We start from the raw sequence: 27,772 nt of genomic DNA on the forward strand, positions 1-27,772 counted from the left end.
GTTTGCAGACGTTTGAATACATTTTCCCTTTTTCTAGGAATCTGCTGTAAGGGCATCAAATCGAAACAGCTTTTTCACTGACACATCTTGGGCTGCAGATATTGTAAAAATATAACATTGCATGAAAAAAGATGGCTGCACAGATGGCTGTAGGTTCTCTCTGGGTACTCTGGCTTCCTCCCAGTAAAAAAAACATGACTATATGTCTTTAAATTCCCTTTAGGCAGTATCTGACACCACCCACTGCTGGTGGCTTGTCGCTCCATGTGTGCAAAAGAAAGGAAGACTGTCTGTTTCCTTGATCTCCAACTCTGGTGTCTGTTGTTTTCTGTGCAGATGACTTTGGTGTTTGCAGTGATCTGTTATTACTGACTTCCTGTTTCCTTGTAAAAGCCTGTTCTGGTCATCAGCACCCTGGTCAAACCACTCAAAAACATTAAGACAACTTCTACTACACCCAAAAGACAAAATCATCCAAAACAATAAATGCAATGTCATGTACAAGATATCATGTCAATCCAGGATGACCTTTCAACACACACACACAAAAAACAATAAAGAGAGTGTGAAAAGGAAGCAGAAAACAAATAACAAATCACACGATCAAGAAAAAAACAGGCTTCACAAGAAAAGAGGAAGTCAGCAATAAGGGATCATGGCAAACAAGAAAATTATATCATGGAAAGGAAAAGGCCAAAGTTAATCCTCACAGAAAACAACACACACCAGCGCTGGATCATGGAGGCGGGGGAGATCAGGAACCAAGCCCACACAACCATGAATCAGGACCACGGGATCTTTCTTAATTTCCCACACCTGGAGTGACATACCTCCGCGACGTGCCGCCAGTAGTGGGCGGTGTTGGTGTTGTCGTCACTGTCCCAATGAACAGCAGCTGATGACACCTCAGAAGAAGACAGAGGTTTTTCTGTTGAAACATATCAGGTCATGATCTATGTTTTAGATCAGACAGTGTATCTGATAACAGAACAAACGAAAAGGCTATAACTAAAATATAAACTCAATGAACTTTATTGGGATTGAGTATAGTTATGGTGAGAACTGATCTGCATACGGATCCCTTACCTTCCTCCTGATTGACAAATAATAGAGGAGCTGACCTAACAAAGGAAAGCTCACCTTATTTGCATAATGAGGCAGGAATGTATAAGCAAATGCAGAAAGAGACTGAAAAACGGAAGAAGAAAACATGGTAATAGAAAAGGCTTGTGAGAAAAACAAAAGTAAAGAAAATCCATCAGAGACATATTTGGAAAAGAAAAACATGAAAAAAAAACAGTCAAGTTAAAATCAAATGCTGAGATATGTTGGAAATAAATAAAGAAGAAAATACAAAGGTCAAGTAAATTATAAAGCATGTTGAAGTAAATAAATGGGATATTATAAAAGATAAAGATTATTTATCATTCTATAAATGAATTGGTACATTTTAAGTGTATTGGCTTATTTTCTGGGCAATTACACGTTTGTTTTAGTGCTATTTTTAATACTATTTGTCAGCTAATTAATGTTTTCCCGTGTTGATTCGTACGACAGCAGGACACAGTGTAGCGTGGTTGAAAGCTGCACAGCTAGGAAGCGCAGCTCGAAGGGGGAGCTCAAAGCAACAGAACCCAGTCATTGGACACTAATACCAGTTAGTGTTAGCTTACGCTTTCTGGGAGGTTTACTACTACAGTGCTGCAGAAACAGGAGTTTTATTGACATTCTTTATGTTGCTCTCAAACCTCCGTGTTGTACTGTTAGCTTAGCATGTACCACCATTCAGCATTTCATTTTTCCTGGCCGTCTGCCTAAGCCGGCAGGAAAGGTTCCTCTGAACAACGCTTTTGTGTTTGTCTTGTCAAAGAGGGTTGCATGTATTTTTTTTTTTCCCTGGCCGTACTAAACATGTTAGAGTTTAAAACATCCGTTAACTTATTTTGGTCAGGAGAGCCCCTGGAGGGAGGAGGCAGGCTGAGTGTCTGTACTCTGCAGTTGGAAGACGTTTGACAATTTTGGTGAATGGGTCAATTTATAGAGTTTGACATAAATCAGTGTCCTTCAATTACTCTCAATCATTTATGTTCAGACAGCGACTACAGGAGACTCAGCTTAACACATTATCCCTGGGCAAGGTGGAATATATAGGGAAGTACCACTGAGAGAGAGAACATGAAGTTAGTGGCAGCAATTATTGCAAACAGTGCATAAATGGTCAGGATGTCCTCTAGCAGTTTAGACCTGTAGCAGCGTAGCTCCAGATGACCTTAGGCACTTTAAATAAGCTTAATAAATTGAAAGGATTTAGCCTGGAGTAGAATGGGTGTCTGCCACATGAGCAAAAAAATGGGAGTTGGTTCTACAAGTAAAGCTGCGGTCTGAGAGCAAGGAACTGTGTTTGGGAACACATTGGACAGTTAAATGTAATGATTTGTGTTTAGGACCTGACAAGTGACCCATACACAAAGAGCAGGTTTATTGAAGCAAAAGTTGAAGCCGGTCTGGTGAGCTGCTGGCACAGGCTACACTGAAGGCATTGTGACTTGTTAGTGGCTGATAAACAATCAGTGGGGAACGGCGTGCACTGAAAGTTAGCCACTAACCCTTCACGAATCCGGAAGGTGGCGATGAATCCAAGCAGTGTCTCCAGTAGAGTGTTAGATGGCTTCTTATAAGCCAAAGCTGTATCCCACACACGGCTTAATGCTGGGAGAATGGTCTGGGGACAGTCCAGAGTCAGACACGACGATATGGAGGCAGGTAGAAGTAACAGAAGAGCAATCCCGAGGTCTTTGACTAGAATCCAGTCCAGGGTCATAGGCAACAGAGAAGGCTAGGCAGAGAGATTGAGTCCGGTACTTGCACAGGTCGTTGTCCAGAATCTGAAGGCTAAAAACAAGAGAGTCTGACAGGGGCGAGGCAAACAGGTAGGAATCCACAAAGCCGATCTGAGTCACGCACAGGCAGACAGTCAAGAAACACTGGAAGGTCTACTCACGCTAACCGTTTTTGAGAATCTGGCGTCTGAACACTGGGGAAGCCAGGTATAAATACTCAGGTGTGGCAGCGGCAGAAGTCAGAGCAGTCCAATGTGTATGGAATGTCTTTGAATAATGGCTAGAGCAGCACAGGGAGCAGGGAGTGACGTAAACAGCAGCAGAAACACAGAATCACCGCTAAGGCTGTGAACATTTCATACATTTTTTTTTATCTCAAATGGGGTCTAACTATTATGAGCCTTGTATGTAAGGAGATGTTAACAAGTGTACAGTGGGCCAATGATGACAAATATGATCTCTTCTCTAAATTGATGTCAAAAATTTCCCTGCAGCATTTTTAGGTTCAGCAGAATGCTTTTTTCATGTATTTTTGCCGCTTTCTGAAAGTTAATAATTACGACTCTCCAGTCTTGAAGTACCAAATACATGGACAAGGTCACATAAAGACATGCATGTGATATTTTCCGCCGGCTTCCTTTCACAGCTATTTTATATTTTAAAATGTTATTTTAAATTTGATGTATTCCTGTATTTTCTGCCTCTGTTTGAATCATTTTGATTTGCTGGTCTCCGAATTGTAACCATGTGCTAAAAGCATTCCACTTCAGTGAATGTAGGAGGAGAATAATAATCAGTGGATTTGACAGCCTGTGAATATGAAAAACTGTTTGGTTGAAATCGCTGTGTGACAGTTTATTATTTCTCCTTCCTCTTTCTGTTGGTTAAAGATTATTATTGCGCGTTCAAAAATATCTTTAAAATAGTGAGGTTATCATTGTAGGTTCCCCATTGTCGCTTTCCCCTTTCCTTATCTTTGGGCGACTATTCAGTTTAATATGACAAGGTCAATGAAAACAAATTGCTTTTCAGCTTTTATACGCAAACAAAGTCCATCAAAGGATTGAGATCTGGAAAATTTAGAGACTAAACCAACACCTGAAACTTGAAGTTGTGCTCCTCGAACCATTCCAGAACCATGTGTGCCTTGGGTAGGGATCTGATTTCAGCTTATATTGCTGATAGAGGCCAAAGCCATAAGGCAGTACCAGTTCCATGAAGGCGTCGACAGTGATTAGGTAGGTGTTACATGTAAAAGTAGCATCCACATGGGTGGCAGGACCCAAAATTACCCAAAGCAGCACAGTGCCTCTGTCAGCTTTCATTGTTCCATTAGTGCATCCCAGTACCAAGTGCTCCCCAAGTAAGCAAGTAGCCACCTTGTTTTATTGCTCCTTGAAATCACCGGTCAACGTGAACATCCTGGCTCGTATGTGACTGTGCAGATTCATGCACAACAATCTGCAATGCCTGGTGTATTCTGACATTATGTCACCTGAGCTGGTTTTACCTTCTTCAGCTATTTGAGCTACAGATGGTTGCCTTTACAGATGTGGAGGAGATAGATTAGGAGGTCAGTGGGGAGTCTGAAGATTTTAGGATATGGTGGTTTAGTAGCAGGGCCTGGGTGATGAGGGTGGTTGTGTGGAGAAGATATGCGTTAGTTGTATGCCTATCTTAAAAATCTCTTTTGTGTTGTTGGTGTCTGGGGGGAGGGAGGTTTTGGGTTCTCTGTTGGGGTTATGGATAGGTCCACTTTTTTTTCCTGTGAAGTTATTTCAATGTAACCACAGAGAATCAAAGTTAAATTTTTATACCCATTTATACCCAGCTTATACCAACTTAAAATACATATTAGTAACTTAACGTAGTTACTACAGACTGCATTACTTTTTTCATGCTTTCATTGACCTAACCATGGCAAAATGTTACAGTGGAACTCTGTATTAGGAGTGCAAACTTTGCCCACTGACAAAATGTAACCATTTTTACCAATGTTTTTTTAACGAAATCCCTCTGACCATAATGTATTCATAATGTAAAATCCCCCAGCCTGCCGGTGGGGCAAAAAAGTCTTCACCTCCCACAGCTAGGTGGCTTTTCACCTTGGAAAAATTTGCGATAGCTGATTGGTCAGTTACTGACGAGCTTCCAAGACTGATTGACAGGCGGCCCACGTCAGTTTGATCACCACATAAAGCAGACTGCGTGGCTATGACAGGGCATGCACCCCAAACATACAGCTACAGCAGCTAAGTAGACACAACCGCCACCCAAGTATCACAGCTCTGAACCAATAATAACATAACTTGCCTCAAGATGCGTGATGCTTGAAACTGAAAGTGAAAACTATGGCATCAATCGCTGTCTTATTAATTCAGCTAATAATCAAGTCACCACTAGGATGCACTTGTAGAGCATAAGTTGAAACTTTATTCCCAAGTGCTCATGAGATCCTTAATGTAAAATAAGAAATGTGATAAAAAGATAATCAGCAGCTTTCAGTTCCCCCTTTATTGCCAGATAGGTCTGTTTTTTAAATACATATTACAACATCAGTTGAGGAGTACATGTTTTAGGATGGGTGTTCTTGCTCACAGTTTTGCAGTTTTAGATAAGTTGCCCATAATCCAAACCAAAAAAGAGAGGAAAACCCAGCAGCGCTTGAAAAAAAAAACTCCTTAGGAGCAAGTAGGGCTGTTGCTTCCAGTAAGACTGTTGGTGATCCTAGTTCCCACTGTTCCTCGGGTTTGCAGCTTATCATTAGATCCAGTAAAATGCATTTGTGTGACGGATGACTATGGCACCAATCTGGATCTCCCTATAGTCCTGCATTAAATACTAATCCAGTAAAAAAAGGCAGCATTTCCATGAATATGTGAGCGTTCCTGAAAGAGAAAGAGGTAGAGAAAGAAGGAGTGAGGGGATGGAAGGAGAGATGCATTTTGGCAAAGCAGACGGAATATTAGCCTAGTGATTTATTATCTGGGTAATGACGTCCCTTCTTCCCCAAAGCTGCATTGTCCTTTTGCTAATTAATTTTGAATCTGTTACACCCTCAGAGAGAAAGAGGGAGATACATTATCAACACACTCTTTGGTTGAACCCCAGAGTCAAGTGCAGCGCTGTATATGTTATTGTAAGATGTGGCTGGCTTGCTCTGTATTTCTGTCTTCTTTTGATGTCTCCTTATGTGTTTTTTTCTTATAATGTTGCCTTACACTGTCTCTTCTTTAATGACCTTGTTTCATACATCTGCTTGCTTGTCCTTATTTATCCCCTTCCTAATTCCGCTATCTCTTTGTTGTTTTTGCAGTTTCTAAAACAACCGGCGGGTCATTTTTCAGCTCCTGCCCTTATGTCTTAATCCCGCTCATATGACACTCAGCTCTGGCTTTTCTCCGCCTCTCGTCCTGTGCTCTCTATTACCTACTATGATGTCCTGTTGTTTAGACAGTACTTTGTTCTCTGTGTGTTTGCTGAGGCGAAACCATTTAGACAATAACCCACACACAAAAATATTTTAAACAGCTTAAAATGTTCTCACAATACAACCCCAAACGTAAATGCGTGGTTGATTTTTTATTTTATTTTATAAATTGTCTTAAGAAGTCATCAAATTAGTGAACAGTCACCTGTGCATAATTAAATCTCAGTATAAATGTGACTGCTCTGCGAAAGCAGCAGAGATTTGTGAACATTAGTGAATAAACATCACCAGGAAGACCAATAAGCACTACAGAAAGGTCAGGGAGAAAGTTGTGGAGAAGTTTCAACCAGGAAAGAATGGGTATAGCACAACGGCAAGTCTTCCAAGACATGACTGAAGACCTAAACATACGAGCTGGGCAAAGAGAGCATTAGTCAGAGAAGCAGTTAAGAGTCCCGTCGTAACTCTGGCAGTGCTGCAGCAAGGCACAGCTCAGGTGGGAGATCTTCCCAACAGGACAACTGTTTTCTGAACAAGTGTGCCCTTTATCAAGAATCAAGAATCTTTTATTGTCACCGCATGTTACCGTGGTGAACTTTTTTCTGGGACATACTCCGGCTAAGGGTACACATAATAAACAACAGGCAATAAATAAATAATGGGTATAGATAATAACACAGCAAACAATGTGTACAGGTCTATAGGGTCTGCTAGGACTCGCACCAAGTCCCTAAAGTCAGTCCCATTTAAATATGAAATACGTGCAATGACCATTCCTGATTAATGTGCAATATTCCATCCATCCATTTTCTGACCCGCTTAATCCCTCATGGGGTCGCAGGGGGTTGCTGGTGCCTTTCTCCAGCGTTCACCGGGCGAGAGGCAGGGTACACCCTGGACAGGTTGCCAGTCTGTCGCAGGGCAACACAGAGAGACAAACAGGACAAACAACTATTCACCCACACTCACACCCAAGGAGCATTAGAGAAGCCAATTAACCTAACAGTCATGTTTTTGGACTGTGGGAGGAAGCCTGAGTACCCGGAGAGAACCCACGCATGCACAGGGAGAACATGCAAACTCCATGCAGAAAGATTCAAGGTTGGATTTGAATCCAGGACCTTCTTGCTGCAAGGCAACAGTGCTAACCACTGTGCCACTGTGCAGCCCTGTGCAATATTCTTAAACCTTAATATAGAGGACTGTGCATGAACTTGAGCAATGAAACGCTCCTGATGGTTAAGAATGTGCAAAAAATGAGCATTCACAGTAGTGATATTGTAACATGTACAGACTCAGTCTTCTTAGCAGGGGGTGAAAACCCTTACAACGTTTTGCGAAAAGTCTGTTCATTTGGGATTTGATGTTTCTGACTCGTTTTCCTGATGGAAGAGGGGCAAACAGGACGTAGCCCAGGTGGGTAGGATCTGTGTTTTTATAATGCCTATTTGCAAAGTGCACGTACCAAGTGCAATGGAGGTTAGGGAAGCAGTGTGTCTTCTCCAGGAAAAGGGCATTGTTGAAAGAAGACCATAGGAAGCTCTGTTTACTGTCTACCCCCAGCCATGAACCGCAAACATCTAGAGAAAGGTGCTCTGGAAAGATGAGAAGTTTTTTTTAGTTTTTTTTGGACCATATGGCGGTAAAATGACCATTCCCTGTACACCACCCCACATGGCAGTCTTAGCATTATAACACAAGCAGGCTTTTTGTTACCCCCTTACTGCCTATTTTGTATTATTACACTTTACAGAGTTGTGTGGGACTGCTCCAATTTTAGAAGTCATTGGGTAAAACGGAAACTGTACACTTTAATAATGTGATTTAATTTACAAGTATAGACTTTTTACTTTCAAGTAGTTCATATTAAGCGGGGTGTTGATTTGGAATTTTCCTATTACAAAATGTATACTTTTAAGCATTTCCGTAAATAAGTTAAAGGGGTTGGACATGACTCTTGCCACTAGATGGCAGCAAAGCATTTCCAACACAGTCCTTGGTATGTGTGACATTTGTGTCAACGTGCATCGGTGGCATTCATACACTAGCTAGCCTATTTGGTGGTTTAGGCGAATTACGGGGAATTGGGTCAGAGTTGATGGAATCAATCTTGGAAGAAAACATTTTAAAGGCTGCAATAGATTTGAAATTGAGATGGAGGGTTACCTTCCACCAGGATGTGAAATTCTAATATGCAGCTTACTTACAAAAAGAGATATGACAGACACTAACTGACATTAGATGCTGGCCTTTTTTTTACTTGCAGCAAGGAGTTCAGCAGAGTACAGCATATACATGTTCTGATGGATCTCAATAATCCCGGTAGAAATCTTTTTCTAAAGATTTGAGTAGGTCTTCTGGACGGGTTCATCTTTGTTGAAACGTTTTGTCTCTTTTCCAAGAGACTTATTCATCCTGAGGAGTTAATGGTAAGCTCAGCCTTATAAGCAGCACCTTGACATAGTGGATCAACAAGTTTAACTGTGACAATCAAAACTGGTTGCTCACATGCAAAAGAGGACCATCTGCCTGGCAGTCAGTCGTTAGCGCTCTAATGGCCGCTTATTGTTCCCAGATGTCTCCCAGATGGAGCCAGGGCTTAACTAATATAAAGAATGCATCTTCTTTTGGATTGTCTCTCCAGGTGCCTGTCCTCAGGGTACAGAGGTTACAAAGAAAACACCCCCGCACAGAGTAATCTAACTTTAATGTTTAATTATTATAAAATATAAAGATCCTCACAACAAACCTTTTTGAACTGCAGCCTAAGCCTATCCATGGGTTGAAACGGCCTACTCAAAGTCAAAACCTAAATCCACCTGGAAATTTGTGGCAAGATGTAAAAATTGATGTTCACAGAAAGTTGGTTCTACAAAGTATTGACTCAGGAGGGCAAAATGCAAATTCACGTCACACTTCTTAGTTTTTTATTTAGAACAAACTTTGAAAACAATCGATTCTTTACTCCACAGCAATGAGCCAAACCACTTTCGATTGATTTAACCCCCCAAAATAATCCCAACCAAATACATTAAAAGGATACAAAGTGAAAATGTTTAAGGGGGCTTGGATAATATAGGCTCTGCAGCTCTGTAGTCACTTCTAACTTCAAGCAGTAACTTTAAATTCCTTGTCTTCAAAGCAGCTATCAAATCCCAAACACTGATTTGTTGGCTCTTGTCTTTAAATTATTGCTTCAATGCCTGCTGTCGATGAATAAAGCTGTGTGAGTGTGTGTGTGTGTGTGTGTGTGTGTGTGTGTGTGTGTGTGTGTGTGTGTGTGTGTGTGTGTGTGTGTGTGTGTGTGCTCGCATGCACGCGTACCAGTGCACGTAAAGGGTGAGTGAACTGATGTGTTCTTTTGATTACTGTTTCCAACGCCTTTAAGTGCACTGATTGTAATTACTAGTTTAGATGCTAAGATGGTCTTGTGATTTTTTTTTTCTTTTTGATGATAGATCTCTGGTCTCTCAAAGAAAAAGAGTGAAAAATCAGGTGTGTGTGTGTGATAACCTTGACTTAAAATGGGAGTTTCATGGTTTCACTTATATATACGTATTTGAAACACAAATCTAACAATATAATTAGTTTAATGTAAAATACTAAAATAAAGCTACTAAGACATCTGCTGATGAAAGATGGTAAATTGCTGCAATCAGTCCATTCAGGGTGTTTCCCCTCACAGCAGGCATTTACAAAGTGTGGCCCTGGATACTGTACTGATTTTGGCATTTCAAGACAAATTTCATCCACAAGGTGGCTGATGCAGATGAAAATTAGTTTTTTAATCGAGGCAAAAATGATTACAGACAAGTTAAAATCTCACTATTAAGTACAACAGAAAGTATTCATCTCTTAATAACCACATTCTCTTTAATTTTGTAATAAATGGGACCCATGACATTTTATTACTCAAATGCAGACTTTGGTGCATTAAAATATGCTTTGAATTTATCTGTTAAAATTGGCTAAACACAGCAAGTGTTTTCAAAGAACAGCTGACCCAAATACTGTTTGTTAGACCAAAAAGTTATCAGTTTATGATTTATATTGATAAAGAGTCAAATTATTAAAAATGATTTGCAAACTGAAGGACCATCTTTTAATATGAACAACAAGCAAAGCCCTTTTTACCTGTGAAGCTACAATGATTTACATATTCATTTCATACAGAAAACATGATTGAATTGTTTATTTAAAAATAATCCTAGTTATTTAGAGTAAGTAAAAAATAACTTTTTGGCCCCCGAGTTCCTTTGACTTGACAATGTTGGTCCATGTGCCTAAAGGCTTGGACACCCCTGCCCTACAGCCTCTTGAATTAGTTGTGTATGGGTGGTGCTGTGTAAATACTTTAAACCTTGGCTTCCCTTTTCCTAATTTTACATTAGTTTTAAATTACTTACACAAAATACTTTTTGACTGAGCCCATGTCTCAGACTGAGTTTCTTTCATGAATGTTTGCACTTTCTAAACACAAGTTGATTGAGTTGGACACAATGTTGAACAGGTATATTAACATATTTGGCCTAAATGCACAGACTATATATTTTTCTTAACTTCATCCATCTGTCAAAATCCTTGGGTGTTTTCATAATTTCCCTGTTTTATTATGTTTTAACATATCTCGTCTCTTGAGTTATTCCTTCTTTTTAGTTTCCTATTTTATTCTTGTGTTCTGTTCTTTGAGCATCTGGATTTGTTTCTTGTGGTTCACTGTTTATCTTGTCTGCATGGTGAGAAGTATCTGTGTGTCCACACGGCGACGACATTAGGTCCTACAGTGTTTCTGTCTGATGGTGCTGTGTTTACCTCGTATGAGGTGTCTGCGCATGAGTTGTCTGTTTTTTGCATGTTTCTTTGGCAATGTCAAAGCGCCACCAAAGGGCATACCTACTGCAGCATTTTCAGTTGCGCTGAGCCCTCTTGTGTGGATGCACTTATTTTATCCTTTACTAAAATGTAAAGTGTTCCTCTGTGTTTATTAGGCTCCCTCTCTCAGCTGCCCTGCCTTCCTTCTGCCACAGCTGTTCCACATTTCCTCTGATCAGCTCCTCTGGTTCATTTGTCATTCTCCAACACTGCCTCGTGTATTCTACTTGTGTCCCATGACCTGCTCCTCTTGTGATTACCTTTGTAGGTTACCTTATTCATTGATTTTTCTATTATTATTAAACTAGAATCTATCCCATAGCCACGCTCTGATGTTGGGTCCTTCCTCAGCCACATCACTTTCCAACACAAACTGAATGTTTGACGGTACAATAAAAAACCTCACACTGTCTGCATCATACTTGCTGTGGAAGGGCAAACCTGTGACCTTTTAAAACAGCTTTATTAATTGAAACATAAATATCTAATACAAGCTTGATGAAATATCTATGCATTATTCAATCATTATATGCATTCTTAGTTTTTAAACCAGTTTTCCAGATCCTTGCCTCACTTTGCTTAGTGTCTCACCTGTTGCTCAAACTCCTGTTGTTGTGTATTGTTGACCAATGGGCACCAAGCATAGAGGTGTATATTTGCCAAAGTTTCTTGCTTTTGAGCAGTAAAGCTACCTAACTTTTTTTATTTCTTGCTGTTTGTTTCAGTAGTTGGTTGTCGTGAAAAAAAAGTTTAATTTGCAACTTACCTGCTCAACCGTGACAGGAGAATAATCAACTTAAATGCATATTATGTTTTGTGTGCCAGCTGCAGTCTTTCAGAAATGTTCTGTCAAAGCAAAGCTGGCAAATATGTAAGCCGCCGCAGCTTCATTCAAACTAAGGTCGCTGAAATAAATTGTTCTTTGTAATAACAAAATCTGGCCTTAATTGTTATAATTTTCATTTCTTTAATGTTAAAGGAATGAATAGCTCAACTCGCTGTGTTAACTTCCATTACAGAATATTTTGTCGCTTCCTCACGCTTGCAAAAGAAACTGTCTCCAAGAGGGCCTGGCATTAATCTCACCTGACCTCACTGATATAACCTTTCCCCCCATAATAAGAGTTACTGCTGACTGATAGACCTTAAAAGTACTTAACTGTCCTTTATCCTCCAATGCATCACTAGTCCTTTTTTCACATTATCAACATTGGCTAAATTACTGGGCAGACAGTCAGCCACTGTGACATTTTAAAGCAATTGTTAAAGGTTACAAACTAGGAATGGGTGGCAGATAAAAAAAAAAACTGAAAAGGTCCTTAAACACTGTACACTATCGATGATATTATCTATATTACTTTCTGCCACAACAGTACTCCTACCCTTAACTGACTGCTTCTCCTCTTCCTTGCCCTTTAGGTCCAGAGTGGTACCTGGTTAGAGTGGAGCTGACTGTGACGGACGTAAATGACAACGTCCCAGAATGGAACATGGTTCCTGCTCCCTACCTTGCAGTGGTTTCCCCAGATGCGACTGCGGGATCGCTGGTGTACAAACTCAATGCTCAGGATGGAGATGAAGGCCTTAATGGTGACGTGGAGTACTTCCTGTCTGATGGTAGGTTGCCTTTTTTTCATATCACAGTGGGGAGTGGAACAGATTTAATTCTGTTTGTGGAGATCGTAGTTTTCGGACAGTATTGGAACTCATCATAAGGATGACTTTGTATCATTTATGACAAAAGAAAACCCCAACTTCAGGTTCTTATGGAAATTAGACCAGTAGAAATGACTTTTTAACGCAAATGTTATGGCCATGTGATGTCGTACTGCAGTCATAGAGAAAACTGCTGTCATGACTGTTGTCCAGCAGACACTGAATCCATCTGCACAGAGGGTAAGCCACAAAACATCCCAACCAAAGCCAAGACCAAAACACATTTATGGAAAGTAGAGAGGGAGGAAAAAGTGGGATAGAAAAAGGTGCACCAGGGATAACTGCCGCTTTAAGAGCATTGTGAAACAAATCCCGTTCAACAGTTTTTGTGAGATTTGTAGGACATGGAGCGCTGCTTGACTCAATGCTTCAAGAGTGTCAATATACAGACGTATCCAGGAGATGGGCCACAACTGTCACATTCCTTGTGTTGAGACATTAATAGCATCTTACCTGGGCTACTCAGAAAAGGATTAGATTGTTCATGCTTTTCCAGATTTCTCTGTTAAGAAAAAATTTTTTTTTTCGTTTCATTTGAAAATCAAGGTCACAATCAGGGTAGGGAGGCACAGAAGATGTTAGTTGAGGTCTAGTGTGAAGTTTCCATAGTGTGTAATAAGGTGGGGTGATGTCTCATACTGCTGCTGCTCCACTGTGTTTCATCAAGTCCAAAGACAGAGCAGATGTCTCCTAGGACATCTTAGAGCATTTCATGCTACCTTCTGCTCACAAGCTTTATGGAGATGCTGATTCCACTTCCAGCTGAACTTGGCACCTCCCCATACTGCCAGTGGTACCAGTTCCTGCTCTAATTACCATGAGATCACTGAGCAGGAGTGGCTAGCAAACCTGACTGACATGAATCCTATAAAACCTGAGGGACTCACTACCTAACAATGCAGATGAGCTGAAGGCAACCTGGGCTCCCTGAGCACCTCAGCAGAACCACCGGCTGATCACCGGGTAGGGGTGGGGCTTTATCGTATTGTTTTACCATTATCATGAAAAACTTCTTATCGGCATAACAATTTTAGTTTATCTTGACAGCAATAAATTCCAACCAGTGACATCTGAAAACCCCCAGTATTGCCAGTATTGTCAGGATTGTTATTTTTGCTATTTTCTTTACTGATGGTTTCTTGAGATCATCTTAAATATCAATAAATTCAAAAAGTCAAATTAAACGCAGTTACTTTGAGTAGTTTGGTGATAGAAATCACACTTCTTTATGTAACTAGTGTCCTGATGAAACATATTTATAATTTTGTTTCAATGTGTTAAATGTTACACTATCAAATATGTTTTTTAAGGACAGTATGTGTGTTTATTGGGCATGGGCATGCAGCCATACAGTTACCTGGAATGCTGCAAGATGCTACAAATAGCCTTTTATCATCCTTTTTGATCGTTATCACAATAGTACCACAATATGTTATCATATAATCCATATTGCCCAACACTAGCGGGCTGACCTTTTGTTGTTAATTTAATTGGTCTTAAGTGACTACATAATATTATATATATATATATATATATATATATATATATATATATATATATATATATATATATATATATATATATATGACAGCTGGAGATAGGCACCAGCACCCCTCGCGGCCCCAACAGGGATAAGCGTGGTGGAAAATTGATGGATGGATGAATATATATCTCCTTTAGAAACAATGCTGCCATTTTCTTTTTGAGGATGACAAATTGTAAAGAACTGAGACTGAATGAGGATAAGAGAGATGCTCTTGTTTGTGTCTGACTATCGTCAGTAGAATTAAAGTTTTATTCAGGTGTGTGTCTAATCACACCTCCTACAGGGGCTTTGTGTAGCCCCTTTTCAAACATGTGGCTCGAAGTCGACAAACAGTGGAACCATGTTTGTTGAAATTCATAGCACACAATGATCCACCCTATACAAGATGTTCGTGTCATGTATTTTAAATCGGTTTATCACATAAGATACATGTTGCCTTTTTTTCCTAATTGATGTCTGAGTTTGGAAGAAATCCACATTTCTCAGAAATAATGTGAAAATCACTAGAGAACAGTGTGAACAAAGCTACAATCAGTTTAATCCTGTTTAATCTGGAAAAAGACAGCTGAATAAGTCTGAAATGACAAGCAGAGACGAGACTGTTGTGTAAAAACATCTATACTGCATATTTACAGGTGAGCCAAAAATTATTCAGATTTAGTTTTTTTTTTTTTTTTTTTTTTCAGTGTCCTGTCTAGCAATGTGGCAATAAGAATTGATGTCTTAATGCCAAATAGATTCTGATTTAGTTTTAATAGGTTTGTTCTGGGTGGAACGTTTTCACCCAATCAGAGCCCTTTGTGAAGGGAGCCGGAAATAATTGTCAGAAATATCTGTGAAAACGGACAAAAAGCTGATCAGCAGTTATTAGAAAGCTTTGAGTGACATACAGCCAATGGTTTTCCATTGATTATTGATAATGATATAATAATTATGTTGTAATATAATATAATAATTATATTGTATAACATGGAAATTTTCTACTTGTCATTTTTGATAAAATGTAAATAAAAACAGGACAATGTTATTGTCCCAAAACCAATACTTCTATATTGTTTATAAAAGTATTTATTATATATGGTGGATGCCTGTCCCCACTTCCTATCAGAAACAAACTTATTTGTGGAATAATTCTATTTTTTTATCTAAATCTACCAGGGCTGGGAGCAGTTTTGAGTTTAACTGCATATTTTCTGTGTATTTCTCAGTGTTGTTAAAATTATTATTATATATCTATATTACCAAAAATGTTAGACAAGATTTGTCAGTTCCTCTCTCGCTTATCAGCGTTATCTGTTGTGGATTTGTTTTTCACCGTGCGACGTAATGGCTCTGGCATTATGTGCAAATGGACTGCGAGTCTCCTGTTGAATGGGTGAGAGTTGGCAGCCCTGCTCACTAATACCGTCTTAAAGTCCACCGTATGTCGGCGCGTTCTCAAACTGTCCAGAAGTCCAAAATGACAGAAGGACCTGTGAGCTGTCACTGAGTCAGAGGATGTGGTTCAGCAACAAAATGGTCCTTTGTGAGAACACTGTGGGGGTGCAACACTTTATCAAATCATTTAGCATTTAAGGTCATTCTGAAACAAGGTTCATATACAGGCCCTGTTGCATCAAAGTGGAGGCAACATGTAACCGCCTGTCGCCTATAGGGTCCACCTGTGCATGAGGAATGGCTTTGTAGAGCAGTCCATGATGTTGGCTCAGCTCTGGGATTTCTCTTTTCAACGAATGTCTCTTCCGTTCTGTTCAATGTGTGGTCCAACAGGTGGCGACGGTCGGTTTGAAGTGGACCGGAAGAATGGCCAGATACGAACGACGGGCCTTCCTCTGCAGCGTGACAGAGAGTACCTGCTGACGGTGGTGGCTGCTGATGGGCTGGGCAGCCGCAGCGCCCCTGCCATCATATCCGTGGTGGCTGGAGCCCGGCCACCACAGTTTACTAATGCTTCCTACACTATCGCTATACCGGAAAACACCCCCGAAGGACAACCGTAAGTTCCCACACCAGCACTGACTTATTAAAAAAACGCAGTACTTATACCAATCTAACCTTTACATTTAGTCACAATTTGTCTCAAACTTTAATTTAATTGATTAGAGTCACTACTTCCAGTCTTTTTGGGTATTTATCAACCAGTTTTGCACATCTGCTGTGAAGGTTTTGCCAAACTGCTCCGTTCAGCACAGCTTAGACTAGACACAGTAAGTTACGTTCCCCCACAGTTTCTCAACTGCATTCGTGGCTGGACTTTGACTGGGCCATTCTAACTCGTTAACATGCTTTGACGGACTCCGTCCAATTCTCATTCCCCATTCCGCCTCACAATACTGTGCTTTTCAGCACATTGATGGCTGATCAAACGTGTTCAAATACACTTTTATTGTCTTTTTAAAAAAAAAAGATATTGATAATTGGAGGAAAACATATATATTTCACGTTTTAAAGAGCCTACTGGGTTTTCAGCAAAGATGCACACCATTGTTTAATCTTAAGAAACTGCTATGAGAAATTTAAATATTTACAGTCTTGACAGTCTTAAACCTTTTGAGCCGTCATAAAATCAGGCCTGTTTTTGCACAATGCATCAACACAGTCTTGAAGCAAAATCTGTTGTGTTTAAAATGTGCAAAAAAGTAAAGAAAAGCAGAACTACATCAAAAAGGGCAAATTAAGAGCTTCCCCTACTCCCCTGAAACATGACATGACATACGGTTCTATCGGTGCCGGGGTCACATGTAATCCAGGACACCTGCTTGGACACAGATGCCCTAAAATGGCAGCAGATTTTCTCCAGCAGCCATGAAAGAGCCTTAATCTAACACAAACAGATGTGACAGACATGGGCTCAGTAAACAAACCACTGGTGATGAGGCTTATGGAGATTTTATTTTTATTTTTTTCAGTTTGCACAGCAGCCTTGTTTGGATCAGCAGACGGAGAAGGGATTATTCTTATTCAATTTAATACTCCCGTCGTAAAGGCAGACATATAGATGACTAATACAAACATTAATGCTCTGTGAATGGTTTTATTGGCTTCCGTCATTAAACTCAAGAGTTGGGCACACAGTAATAAATGGGTGTCACTTTAAGTCTTAAAGGAATTCAAATAACATTTGTTTCAACTTGAAAGCAATTTAAATTGTTCTCTATTGCCAGTGTCATCTTTTCAGGGTTTATTTTACTTGGTTTAATGTCAGTCTGCTATATTTACACTGTTTGCTTTTAATACTTATTCGACATTCTTGGCTCCTACGATTTTGTTTGGCTGGGATGTAATACTAGCAGCTATTAACCAAGCACGGGGCTGTTATTCACCATCATTTCAACGTCATTTTCATGCTTTAGCATCTGCCATGACACTAAATACTTCCAGTATTAAGTGTTAAAGTGGGCTAGCCTTAAACCAGGAACACCAAACGTTTATTTGAAACATCAGCATCACGTCGTGCTGTTAAGGTTTTTAGCATCTGTTGTGAAAAGGCCCACTGGTTGTAACATCACCAACCAGAACACCATCTCATAGGAACAAGCAATAATAATAATAATAATAATAATAATAATAATAATAATAATAATAATAATAATAATAATAATAATAATAATAATCTGACCAACCAGATCACGGAGAATTGTTAAGAAGATTGAGGTCAGATCATGTTGGGGAGAGCCTCACTCTTCTGAAGTCCACATTGATTTGGAACAGGTTTAATGTCTTAATGTCCAACCATCAGCGATCCCCGCTGTGCTTCACAGTGGCAAGGGTGACGTTTTCAACAACGGCCTTGTTGACTCCTTTCTATATGCAGTGTTGATGGTTTTTGCCATGAAGTTCAAGTTTGCTCTCATAACTCCAAATAACTTCCACAAGTGTGGAGTTTTTCTGTGCTGTTTGGCATTGTACGCAACAGCTTTCTTCTGCCGACTCAACCTTGTAGCCCATTTTAAGTGTCTCCTCATTGTGCTCCTTCCCACAGCTACACAGCATTTTTTAGAGAGCCCTTTGTGTCATCTGCAGCTTTCGTGTGTGTATTTTATTTTTGCCATGCTGAACATTTTTTGGGGAGTTATGGCTGAAATTTTAGCTTGTCTAACTGACATCAGCCTGGTTTGAACAGAGTCCTTGATTTTCCTATTTGAACACTGAAAACTGGTTGAACACTGCTGGCTAGGAATTACAATTCCTTGGATATTTTATTATTTTATTATTTGCAAGGTTAAAGCTATAGTTCGTAATCCTGTTCAGAAACACTTTTTGTTATACTGGGTAAAACCGTCCTTCCATCCTGAAAGTAGTAAATGCATTATGTATTCATTATGTACTCTGTGCAAGGCCTTTAAAAACTATAACCAATCTCTGCCGCTCGGTTCAAAGGGCATGGATTTGTCAAAGCTTTGTTGCTGCTCTCACCCATAGACGTTAAATACTGCAGTGACGTGTGGTAGGGTTCATAGCTGGTGAGGCACCAACATCATCAGAGTCAGATTTACAAATATATACACTCTACAGAGTAAACTCATTGCAGAGTGCTGAAGGAGACTGATTGAGCCAAATAAATTCACCAAGAGACATGGAAAAATATTGATTCTTTGATGAAAAAATAAAAAATAAATACATTATTTGTCATTTGATTGGTAACAGTTTATGAGTTATGATGGATTTCTGCGTTTGTAACACATTCTAAAAATGTAACCCACATTACACCCATTGCATTACAAAAACAAAACCTGAATAATTATCGCGGTCTTACTTCTACTTATAAATGATATCCATGCGGTGCTCTTTCGGAACAAAAATATTGTCCACTTTCCAATAAAAGTTCTTTTTATCTTCTTCAGTTTTAAAAGTCTCTCAGTATCAGTGGAGCTCACTGCCAGGGAGGAAAGCCTTCCTTGATCAGTCCTGTTCCGGCTGTATGTTTAGAGTCTTTTTAGTGCTTTACTTGTTTAGCATAACTCGCTAATAATACATCCATAACTTGCTGTCACTCTACAGTTTTGGGATCAGGAGCGGTGCTCCTTGAGCGCCCTCTGTCTAGAGGCCAAGGAACTGCCGGCCTCACCTACAACCAGCTCTTTACCGTTTCTGATCACCCAGCAGCACGAAAACGTGTTATCTGCACACAGTTTGATGAACAAAACACAATTTGCAATCCACATATATTAAATTGTGGAAAATCAGTTCATAACTGTTTGAACAATAGAATTTATGATCTAGAGACAGGAGGATGCATTCACAGAATGGAAGCCAGCACAGTTAACATGGGATTGCGCAATCCCAGGGGAGGCCAAGCTCACTGCGGCCTCACCGGCTTAGCTATCAAGCGCCACCAAGGATTTACATGACAAATAGCGAAAAGTCTGCGATTTTAAAGAGAATATGATAAAAAATTAGGAGATTAGATAAAAAAATTACTTTTATTACAAAAGACTGAGTGAATCACAATTTATATTATGTTATCATTATTATATATTTTCCTTCTTTCTATTAAGACAAGTGAGGCCTGTCCTCACTTGCCTCCCCTGACTGCACGTCACTTATACACTGACCCCCCCTCTGTCCCTCAATCCCTCAAAAGGGGTATCACCATATCCATTGGTTGTCCCACATGCTAATCATTCTGACGTGCTCACATAACACCAGGGTCCATGCTTGTTCCTTCTGAGTTTTTGCTTGCTAGCTGCGCATGCATGTCTTTATGTATTAGGTTAGCTTAGCGGCTAGGTTAGCAGTTAGCTTAGCAGTTAGCCATTCATTGTAGCTCTGCTGCTCTCACCATAGACGTGGAACATGGCTGAGAGTCACAAGAAGTGAACCACAATCATGTTTATTAGAAGAAGAGGAATGACTCAGTAGAAAGAAATGAGACCAGAGGGGATTTGGGAGATTTCTGAGACACCATCTCCCTGAAGGGTGGAAGAGCGAGGTATTCCAGTTATTCAAAAAGGGTCTTTGGGAAATTTACGGAAAATTTGCAGACTCTAGTTTTAAATGAATGCAAACTCTTACATCTAGCAATAAAATGATGACAATATGTTGTTGGAAAAAGAACCACCTGTGCATTGTTTTGGCAGTGGGTCCCAATCAGTTCTGTGGAGAATAAGCAGCTTTCCTAATTACAGACGTGTTGCAGCCTTAATGTGGAAGGGGATCTTTTGATGATCAAATATAAGAAAACAGAAGTGAACCATCTCAACATCTACAAATAATCAGCACAGGCATCTTTTCAAATCTTTCAAACTCTGCTTTTTCTCACCTCAGGAGAGCTTTTACAAGAAGACAAATGGGGTAAATGGGTAATATCACAGCTGTATCTTAAAAACCAAGTATTCTTTGTTGTAAGTTAGTAAAGAAAAAAAAAACAAGGCATTGGAGATGTGATGAAAACCAGTGTTACACTCTCAAACCGATTGTTTTTGAATGGTCTTAATAGCGCAAATCAGGTTTTCTTTTATCTTTTCAATTCAGACAGAGGCTGCTTTCATATGTGGCATTAAATCAGAAATGTATATGATGTTTTTCAAAACAAACTCAATCTCAGCAAAACTTTCACTTTCCATCCGACTTTTACTCCCCTACCTCTGACAGACTCACAATGTTCCGGCAAAAGAAGCAGGAAGCTAGGTCAGATTTAAACAATGACAAAACAAGCATAATGTTGTGCTATTTAAAATTGCGTCTTTCACTCTTTTTTGGAGTGACAAGTTTCATAACTGCTGTAAAGATTTAACCACATTCAGTTAAATCAGGGTAAAGAGCCCTCCCAGCTCTTCTTTTATTGTTTACTTCTTAAGTGATACATATTTAATCTAACAAGCCAGAGGAATGATACAGCTTCAGTACTGGACTGTCATACATAAACACAATGCAGGAAAGGGTAAGATCAGGAAGTGAGAGAGTCAAACTCACAGTTTACATGAGTTTATGTAGATCAGCAAGGACACGCCCTTGCAGGAGTGGTCTACCCCTCCCATGTCGTCTTTGGGATACGTGTTATTATTAGACTGTGAAATAGCATGGCTCCAGGTTTTATCCACATGTCCATTTATTTATATATGCCACATCTGGGACGTCATCGGCGTCCATGAGTTATCTGTTGTTTCCCAGTAACTGCTTTCTGCAGCTCCAGTATCTGTAATCTCATAATCGTTAACAGTGCAGAGCAACGCTACTTGCATGTGCACCAAGCTAATCACATGTTCATGCTGCTTCTTGTTAGTAGTCTCATTCAGTTCCAAAGTAAAAGTCTAGCCACAACATTTTTTTACAAACATTACAACAGGCACCACTAATTGGGAAAGTTATAATTATGTCAGCTTTGATTCAGAAATTATACCAACAGGCTGATGTGTGGCAGCCAGATTTACGAGCATAAACACAGCGAGCAACATCACATCTTCGTTTGCACATGTGGGCTGTTCACACTGGAGTCTGATGGCGGTCAACATTTAAAACATAACATGGACAAGCATGCAAACAAAAAAAATTGGAATGAACCAGTATGACCTGTAGTGTGAACATATTCTCTCTTGAAGTGACTGAACTTTTCCTTAACCGTGTGTTGGTCTCACCTCTGCTGCTACAACAGACCCAGACTCCTAGAAGCATGGGCTACACCAGACACATGAGCCCAGCAGATCCTGCAGGTTTCTAAAAAAAAAATTGGTCTTTGTCAAATCAGCCAACAAAGCTGGCCGAAAAAAAACAACACAGCATCGAACACAGAAGAGAGAACAGAGACACTGTTATTCTGTATGTGTCAGGAGTTTCTGAGAAACTCAGGAGAATTTTCTCCAAACACAACATACCAGTAAATCTCAAACCTGATAACACTCTCAGACAAAAAGTGGTTCATCGCAAAGACACAACACCCAAACCACAGCTGAGCAGCGTTGAGTATGCGGTCCAATGCAGTGAGGACTGCTCAGAAATCGGAAAAACTAAACAACAGCTAAATAAACCCATAGCACAGCACAGGAGGACCGGTAGCTCCGGGCAAGATCCAGCAGTCCACTTGCACCTAAAGAACAAAGGGCACTCTTTTAACGACAATGATGTCCAGGATGCGCCTTCCAAACAGCAGCGCTCCAACAGCTCCAACAATTGCTCAATGTGAGCCACCAGAACTGACAAAGACTCCTGGAAATGTGTCGAAAATGTTTTCAGAAAGAACTAAACCAAAGTCCGGATATCTCAGATTTAAGCCTGTTGGCTGTTGTGATGACCCGAATAACTGAGAATCTGAACAGACATGTTTCTAGGTGGTGCATTCATGGATCAGGCTTGTGTGTCCGGAACGCTCCGCAGATGTGTTTGTAACCATTTAACTAATTTCCCTTATTGAAAATGATGATTTACTTTCAGAGTCTATATTCTGATGGAGCCCAGTATTATACTGGAATGCTATTGACCTGCTATTGTATTTAAGTTGTCAACAACAGTAACAAACAAATATTGTTTATTGCATGAAAGAACCTGCAAAAAAAAAGAAAAACAAACTAGTCATAGGGCCTTTCGGTTCACTGAGTTTTTTTCAGTTTCAGTTCTGCTAAATCAAATCAAATATCTTCAAAAGTTAGGATCCATGAAAGATATCCCAAGGGGATTTAGGAATCCTCGGTTGCTAGCAGCTCAGCAGGCATGGGTAATTGTTCATTAAAAGGTTCTTGTGTCCAGAGTAGTTCATTATCACAGATTTCACAGCAGTACAAAAATCATGCAAAGCAACCTGACCTGGGTTTTAAAAGTGTTAATTGGTAAAGCTGGCTTTTTAAAGGGCCTCTGGTATTGTTGAGTTATCTCTGTTAGCTTTATAGGTAATAGAAAAAGAAAAGTTTGGAAACCCTGATTTTAAGTAGGAAGTAGTTAGACTTTGTAAAGTCTAACAACCTCTCAGACACATTCTGCATCAGACCGACAGAGAAAATAAGGAAACATGAAGTCATTTGACTTGCTGTGACTCTTTACATACACTCCAGGATGGGGAAGGGAATGCCATTTGGTTACTAGGTACTGGTTTTGAACCTTAGATTACGTTTTACTGGATTGAGATCAAGCAAATTTCAGTAGCAACTCACTTCAAACTTGTTAATGTGCTGCTGAAAACATTCCAGAACCATTTTTGCTTCGTGGCAAAGCACATTATCCAGCTGTAAGAGGCCACAGCTTTCATGTAATATTGAGGCTGTAGAAGGTTTGCAACCATGGCTTCCTCCAGCTTCCTCATGGAAGAATCAAGTTTTATCACCAGAGATGGGCATTACATTGTCCACACAATCTTGCCCTATTTCCATACATGCATATGCTCCATCCATGGGCTGTGAAAGAAAGTGTGCTTCGTTAAAGCAGGCTACCGTCTTTCCTTTGTCCATGATACAGTTTAATGATAAAAATAGTCATTTTTATTAAAAATTGCAAGTTTGTTCATTCCGATAAAATGTGTCCTCTACATTTAACCCTTCGCTTACGGAGCAGTGGGCTGCCACTCTACAGCACCGAGGAGCATGCTGGGACTAAGGGTCTTGGACCCAGTGTGGCAGTCTGTGGGATTCAAACTGGGGAGCTTGCAGCCTTCCCAGGAAGCAAGTGCCTTGCTCTGACCACCATTATTTATTTATTTATTTTCTCGATACTACAGCCGTGCTCATTCCAGACACTACTGTAGTTGTTAACATCAGTAAGCATGGGCACCCTTGTACGTGGTTGGTTAGCCTTATACACAAGAAGCTGTGATGCACTGTTTATTCTGACACCCACTATCAGAACCAGCGTTAACTTCATCCACAATTTTAGCTACATTACTGTGGCATTGTCTGTTGGATCAGGCGACAGGGGCCAGCTTTCATTCCCCAGATGCATTCAGGAGACTTAGTCCTATATGACCCTGTCACCTGCTTCTTATACTGCTAATTTGAGGATAAAACATTCCCTACGTTCCTTAGGCCTACACATATTCGTACACATGGTTTTGGATGTTTTCAGTCCGGCCTGGCAGTTTTCTTTGGAAGAAAGAATTTTTTCTGGCAGCCCCAGTCTAAGTGTACATGGAGTCCAGCAGACTGTGGTAGAACACAATAATCTGTAGCAGATGGAAATTGCTGCTGGTCCTTCAGTGTTGCTGCTGCCATATGCAGTCTTGGTCTCATGTGTTCTGCAGTTATAGTTATGCACCAATCTCCTGACTAATACCTTTGTACAGTGAGATTGTTTTGATCTTTGGTTAATGGTAAATTAGCAGAATTTATACAGCCATTTTATGGCCATACCGAACACTTAAAGCGCTTTACACCAGATCTACATTCACCCAATCACAGTCACAAACATGCTCTCATTCAACTTGGAGTCAAGTGCCTGGCCCAGGGGCACAGCGACATATTAGGAAGAGGCTGGAATCAAACCCACAACTTTCAGACTGCAGGATGACCACTCTTTCCACTGTTCCACAGTCCGTCAATGAGTTTTGTTTCATATCTAACACATCAACACATCAGTTTAATGGTGAGCGCACTTATACAGCCAGGTCACTGGAGTTTATGTTTAAAAAAATATTTTCACTTAAACACAATATACCAATTTTGAAGTTTAGAACTCAGGTGCAGACAGGAATGTCTACACCTGAGTATTGATCGAGAAAATCTACATGTGAAAAGACATGTCCAGAGATGGAGAGTTTGGGCCTGGCCAAAAAAACAGAGCGGCCTCTAAGAAAACAATATGCTTGATAGCTTGGAAAGAAGTGACTTAGCGCCAAAACACGCAAAAAAAAAAAAAAAAAAAATCATTAAAAAAGGTGTACCAATGTTTTGCTTTTGCAGAACACCTTTCATCATATCTCATTTGAAACAGTTGAGCAAAAAGGCAAAATACAACTTCATCCACAACGTCCCCAAAAGCTTAGCTCATGGCAGACCCGCTGTATAAATGCCAATCTTGTACAGTTGGACATAGCAAATAGTTATGTTAACCAGATAGTTTAGAGTCCCAGCTTCTACAGAAAATTTCCTATACAGAGTTGATCATCTCTAAAGTCCACTCGGTCCATATCTTTAGCATAAACTGAGATAAGCAGCATTGTATGTCAACGTGTTGCTGAACGTCTGATCATGTCAGAGGGTTATAAGTTCCAAATCTCTTAGACCTACTTAGTACTTCGATAGAAACTCCTAAGGTTCCTCACCCAGGAAATCTACTTATAGTTTTGATAAGTATTTCCTGAGCAAAATGTGAGTGTTTATTGAAATCTTGGTCGGTGTTCTACACTGCAGAAAGCTCATTGCAGGAGTAGCTGACCAGCGCTCTTTTCCCCTCTGTTTCCCCAGGTTCTTGGTGACACCTGCTGTGTCCTTCCAAAAGAAACCAATCAGCTACAGCCTTGTCATCAATCCCAGCAGTCTCTTCTCGATCTCGGCAGAGACGGGTGAAATCAGCCTGACCCGCACCATCGATTACGAGACCGACCAACATCGTCACTTGCTGCTGGTGCGGGCCAGCGAGGGCCAGAACAGCATGAGCAGTGCAACAGAGGTTTGTCTGTTTTATGTGAATTCAAAGTCACGCTCCCACTGTTAAATGCCACGACTAGTTGGTCTTTAGGGTGCCACTTTTTCACACTGGAAGACTGTGTTAAATGTTTGTGTGTAATACTGGGATCTGAGTGCGACATATCTTTGTATCCTGATGGGTTGGCAGCTAATGGATAAATTATTTTAAGGTTTCTGCAGCAATGCTGCTTTCTGTGATCTGCTGGATCAGAGAGTTCTTCCTTAAGCGTTCTATTCTGAGAGAGTGAGCTTTTGTGTGCTGGCTGCTCAAAGAACTAAATCTGAGTTTACAGTAAAATATGAGCAAATGCCGGGACTAGCATAACATTTAACAAAGCTTTATGCATATATAAATCAAGCGGAGCACTATGGCGAAAGCAGTAAGGCTCCACTTGTGAAAATAAAATCTGTTGGACTCTCTTTGGCATTAAGACAACAATTCTTATTGCTACATTGCCAGACAGGACACAAAAAAACAAGCAAATGCAGCAGGAAAAAAAAAACAGGAAGCTGAATATAATTGTATCTGACCAAGAGAAGTGGAGGATGTCAGTTCATGTTTGCTGGTATACCATTTCAGAGTTTGACATTTCTTTACAAAAGATCAAAATGAAAACTTTCCTTTGATAAGATCACCTTTCAGTGATGTAGAATTTTGGTATTTCAGTAGAAAGAAGCAGCAGTAATCCGTGCAAATTGGGTTTGAAGTTTTTTGTCTTTTATAACATGTAAGGAAATAAAAGTAGAACCTTACATCTCCCAGGTGTAACATTCATTGTAAAACTTCGGAGATAACTGCATGTGTCCACTTTAAAAAAAAGTATAAACCGTTTTGTCAGTGAAGCCCTAAAAGATTTGTCTGACTGGGAATGACAGCTGTGGGACTCCCGATGACTTCCTCATGTTGTCAGGGTATAAGGCACAACAGAGGCTGATTGCTGCAGGCGTTGAGGCATCTGGTCTGGTTTCCATCATTACTCTGGCCTCGGGCTAAAACATGTCCTGCTGAACCGATCTGTCCTCAGCTGCTCCACTCTTGGACTCCGTGGCCAACAGAGATTGGGACGCGTATGTGGAGACAGAGTGGAAGAGCAAAAATGTTAGATTAGGGAAAGGAGAAATGAAGTCAGAGGTGATAAATGACAAGACAGGTAAAGACACAACGAAACCTTGGGTAGAGAGTGTGTGCTCTCTCTTTTTTTGCTTAAGTGTTTTTGTTTTATAACATCCCACCCCTTTTGCATCCTTGGGTTTTTCTCTTAAAACAGCTCTGCTTGATTGTTTTTTTTTTTGGCATTGGAAAAACTTGTCTCAATAACACAAATGTATTACTAGAACATGAATCCTATTAACAAGCTTATACAATTCTGTATACTAACCCATTACTGTTTGAATTGTACAGTATTATTTATAGAAATAATGATATGTTTTCCTGTGAAACAAAGATTATAAATTAAGAGAAGATTGTAAACTTGGAGATAGTACACACCAGAAAAAAATGTATTTAGAATGCAAATTATATATTTAAACATAATTTGGCACAATGCTGTACATTAGATCAACAATCTTTATTGTCACTATGTGCTAACATAGAAGGTTTTTGATGTGACAGATAAAGTGCTTCTGACATCATATTTACTTTGTGCTGAACACATGTCTACAGGCTTAGTCTGTATATGTAAGGCACCTTAGGTGTGTGCTAGATTAATGCAGATTTTGGACAATAGTCTACAAGGGTTAATGCACCATTTGTTTCAAAATTTAATGGCAGAATATACCAGTAGCCTTTTTTTTTAAAAAAGGCCAAGTTTGTCTGGCATGA

General features: G+C 39.9%; 1 protein-coding gene across 1 annotated transcript in view; it reads left to right on the forward strand.

Annotated features, from left to right (window-relative positions):
- Positions 1-27,772, forward strand: part of si:ch211-186j3.6 (neural-cadherin) — a 488,898-nt gene that overhangs the window by 111,413 nt on the left and 349,713 nt on the right. The window contains exons 2-4 of the mRNA XM_036135719.1: positions 12,562-12,759; positions 16,175-16,400; positions 25,729-25,933. Of these exons, the coding sequence (XP_035991612.1) occupies positions 12,562-12,759; positions 16,175-16,400; positions 25,729-25,933 (629 nt within the window). The remainder of the gene's footprint in view (positions 1-12,561; positions 12,760-16,174; positions 16,401-25,728; positions 25,934-27,772) is intronic.

The sequence above is a fragment of the Fundulus heteroclitus genome, chromosome 4, assembly GCF_011125445.2.
Source record: "Fundulus heteroclitus isolate FHET01 chromosome 4, MU-UCD_Fhet_4.1, whole genome shotgun sequence".
In the NCBI taxonomy this organism is placed as follows: domain Eukaryota; kingdom Metazoa; phylum Chordata; class Actinopteri; order Cyprinodontiformes; family Fundulidae; genus Fundulus; species Fundulus heteroclitus.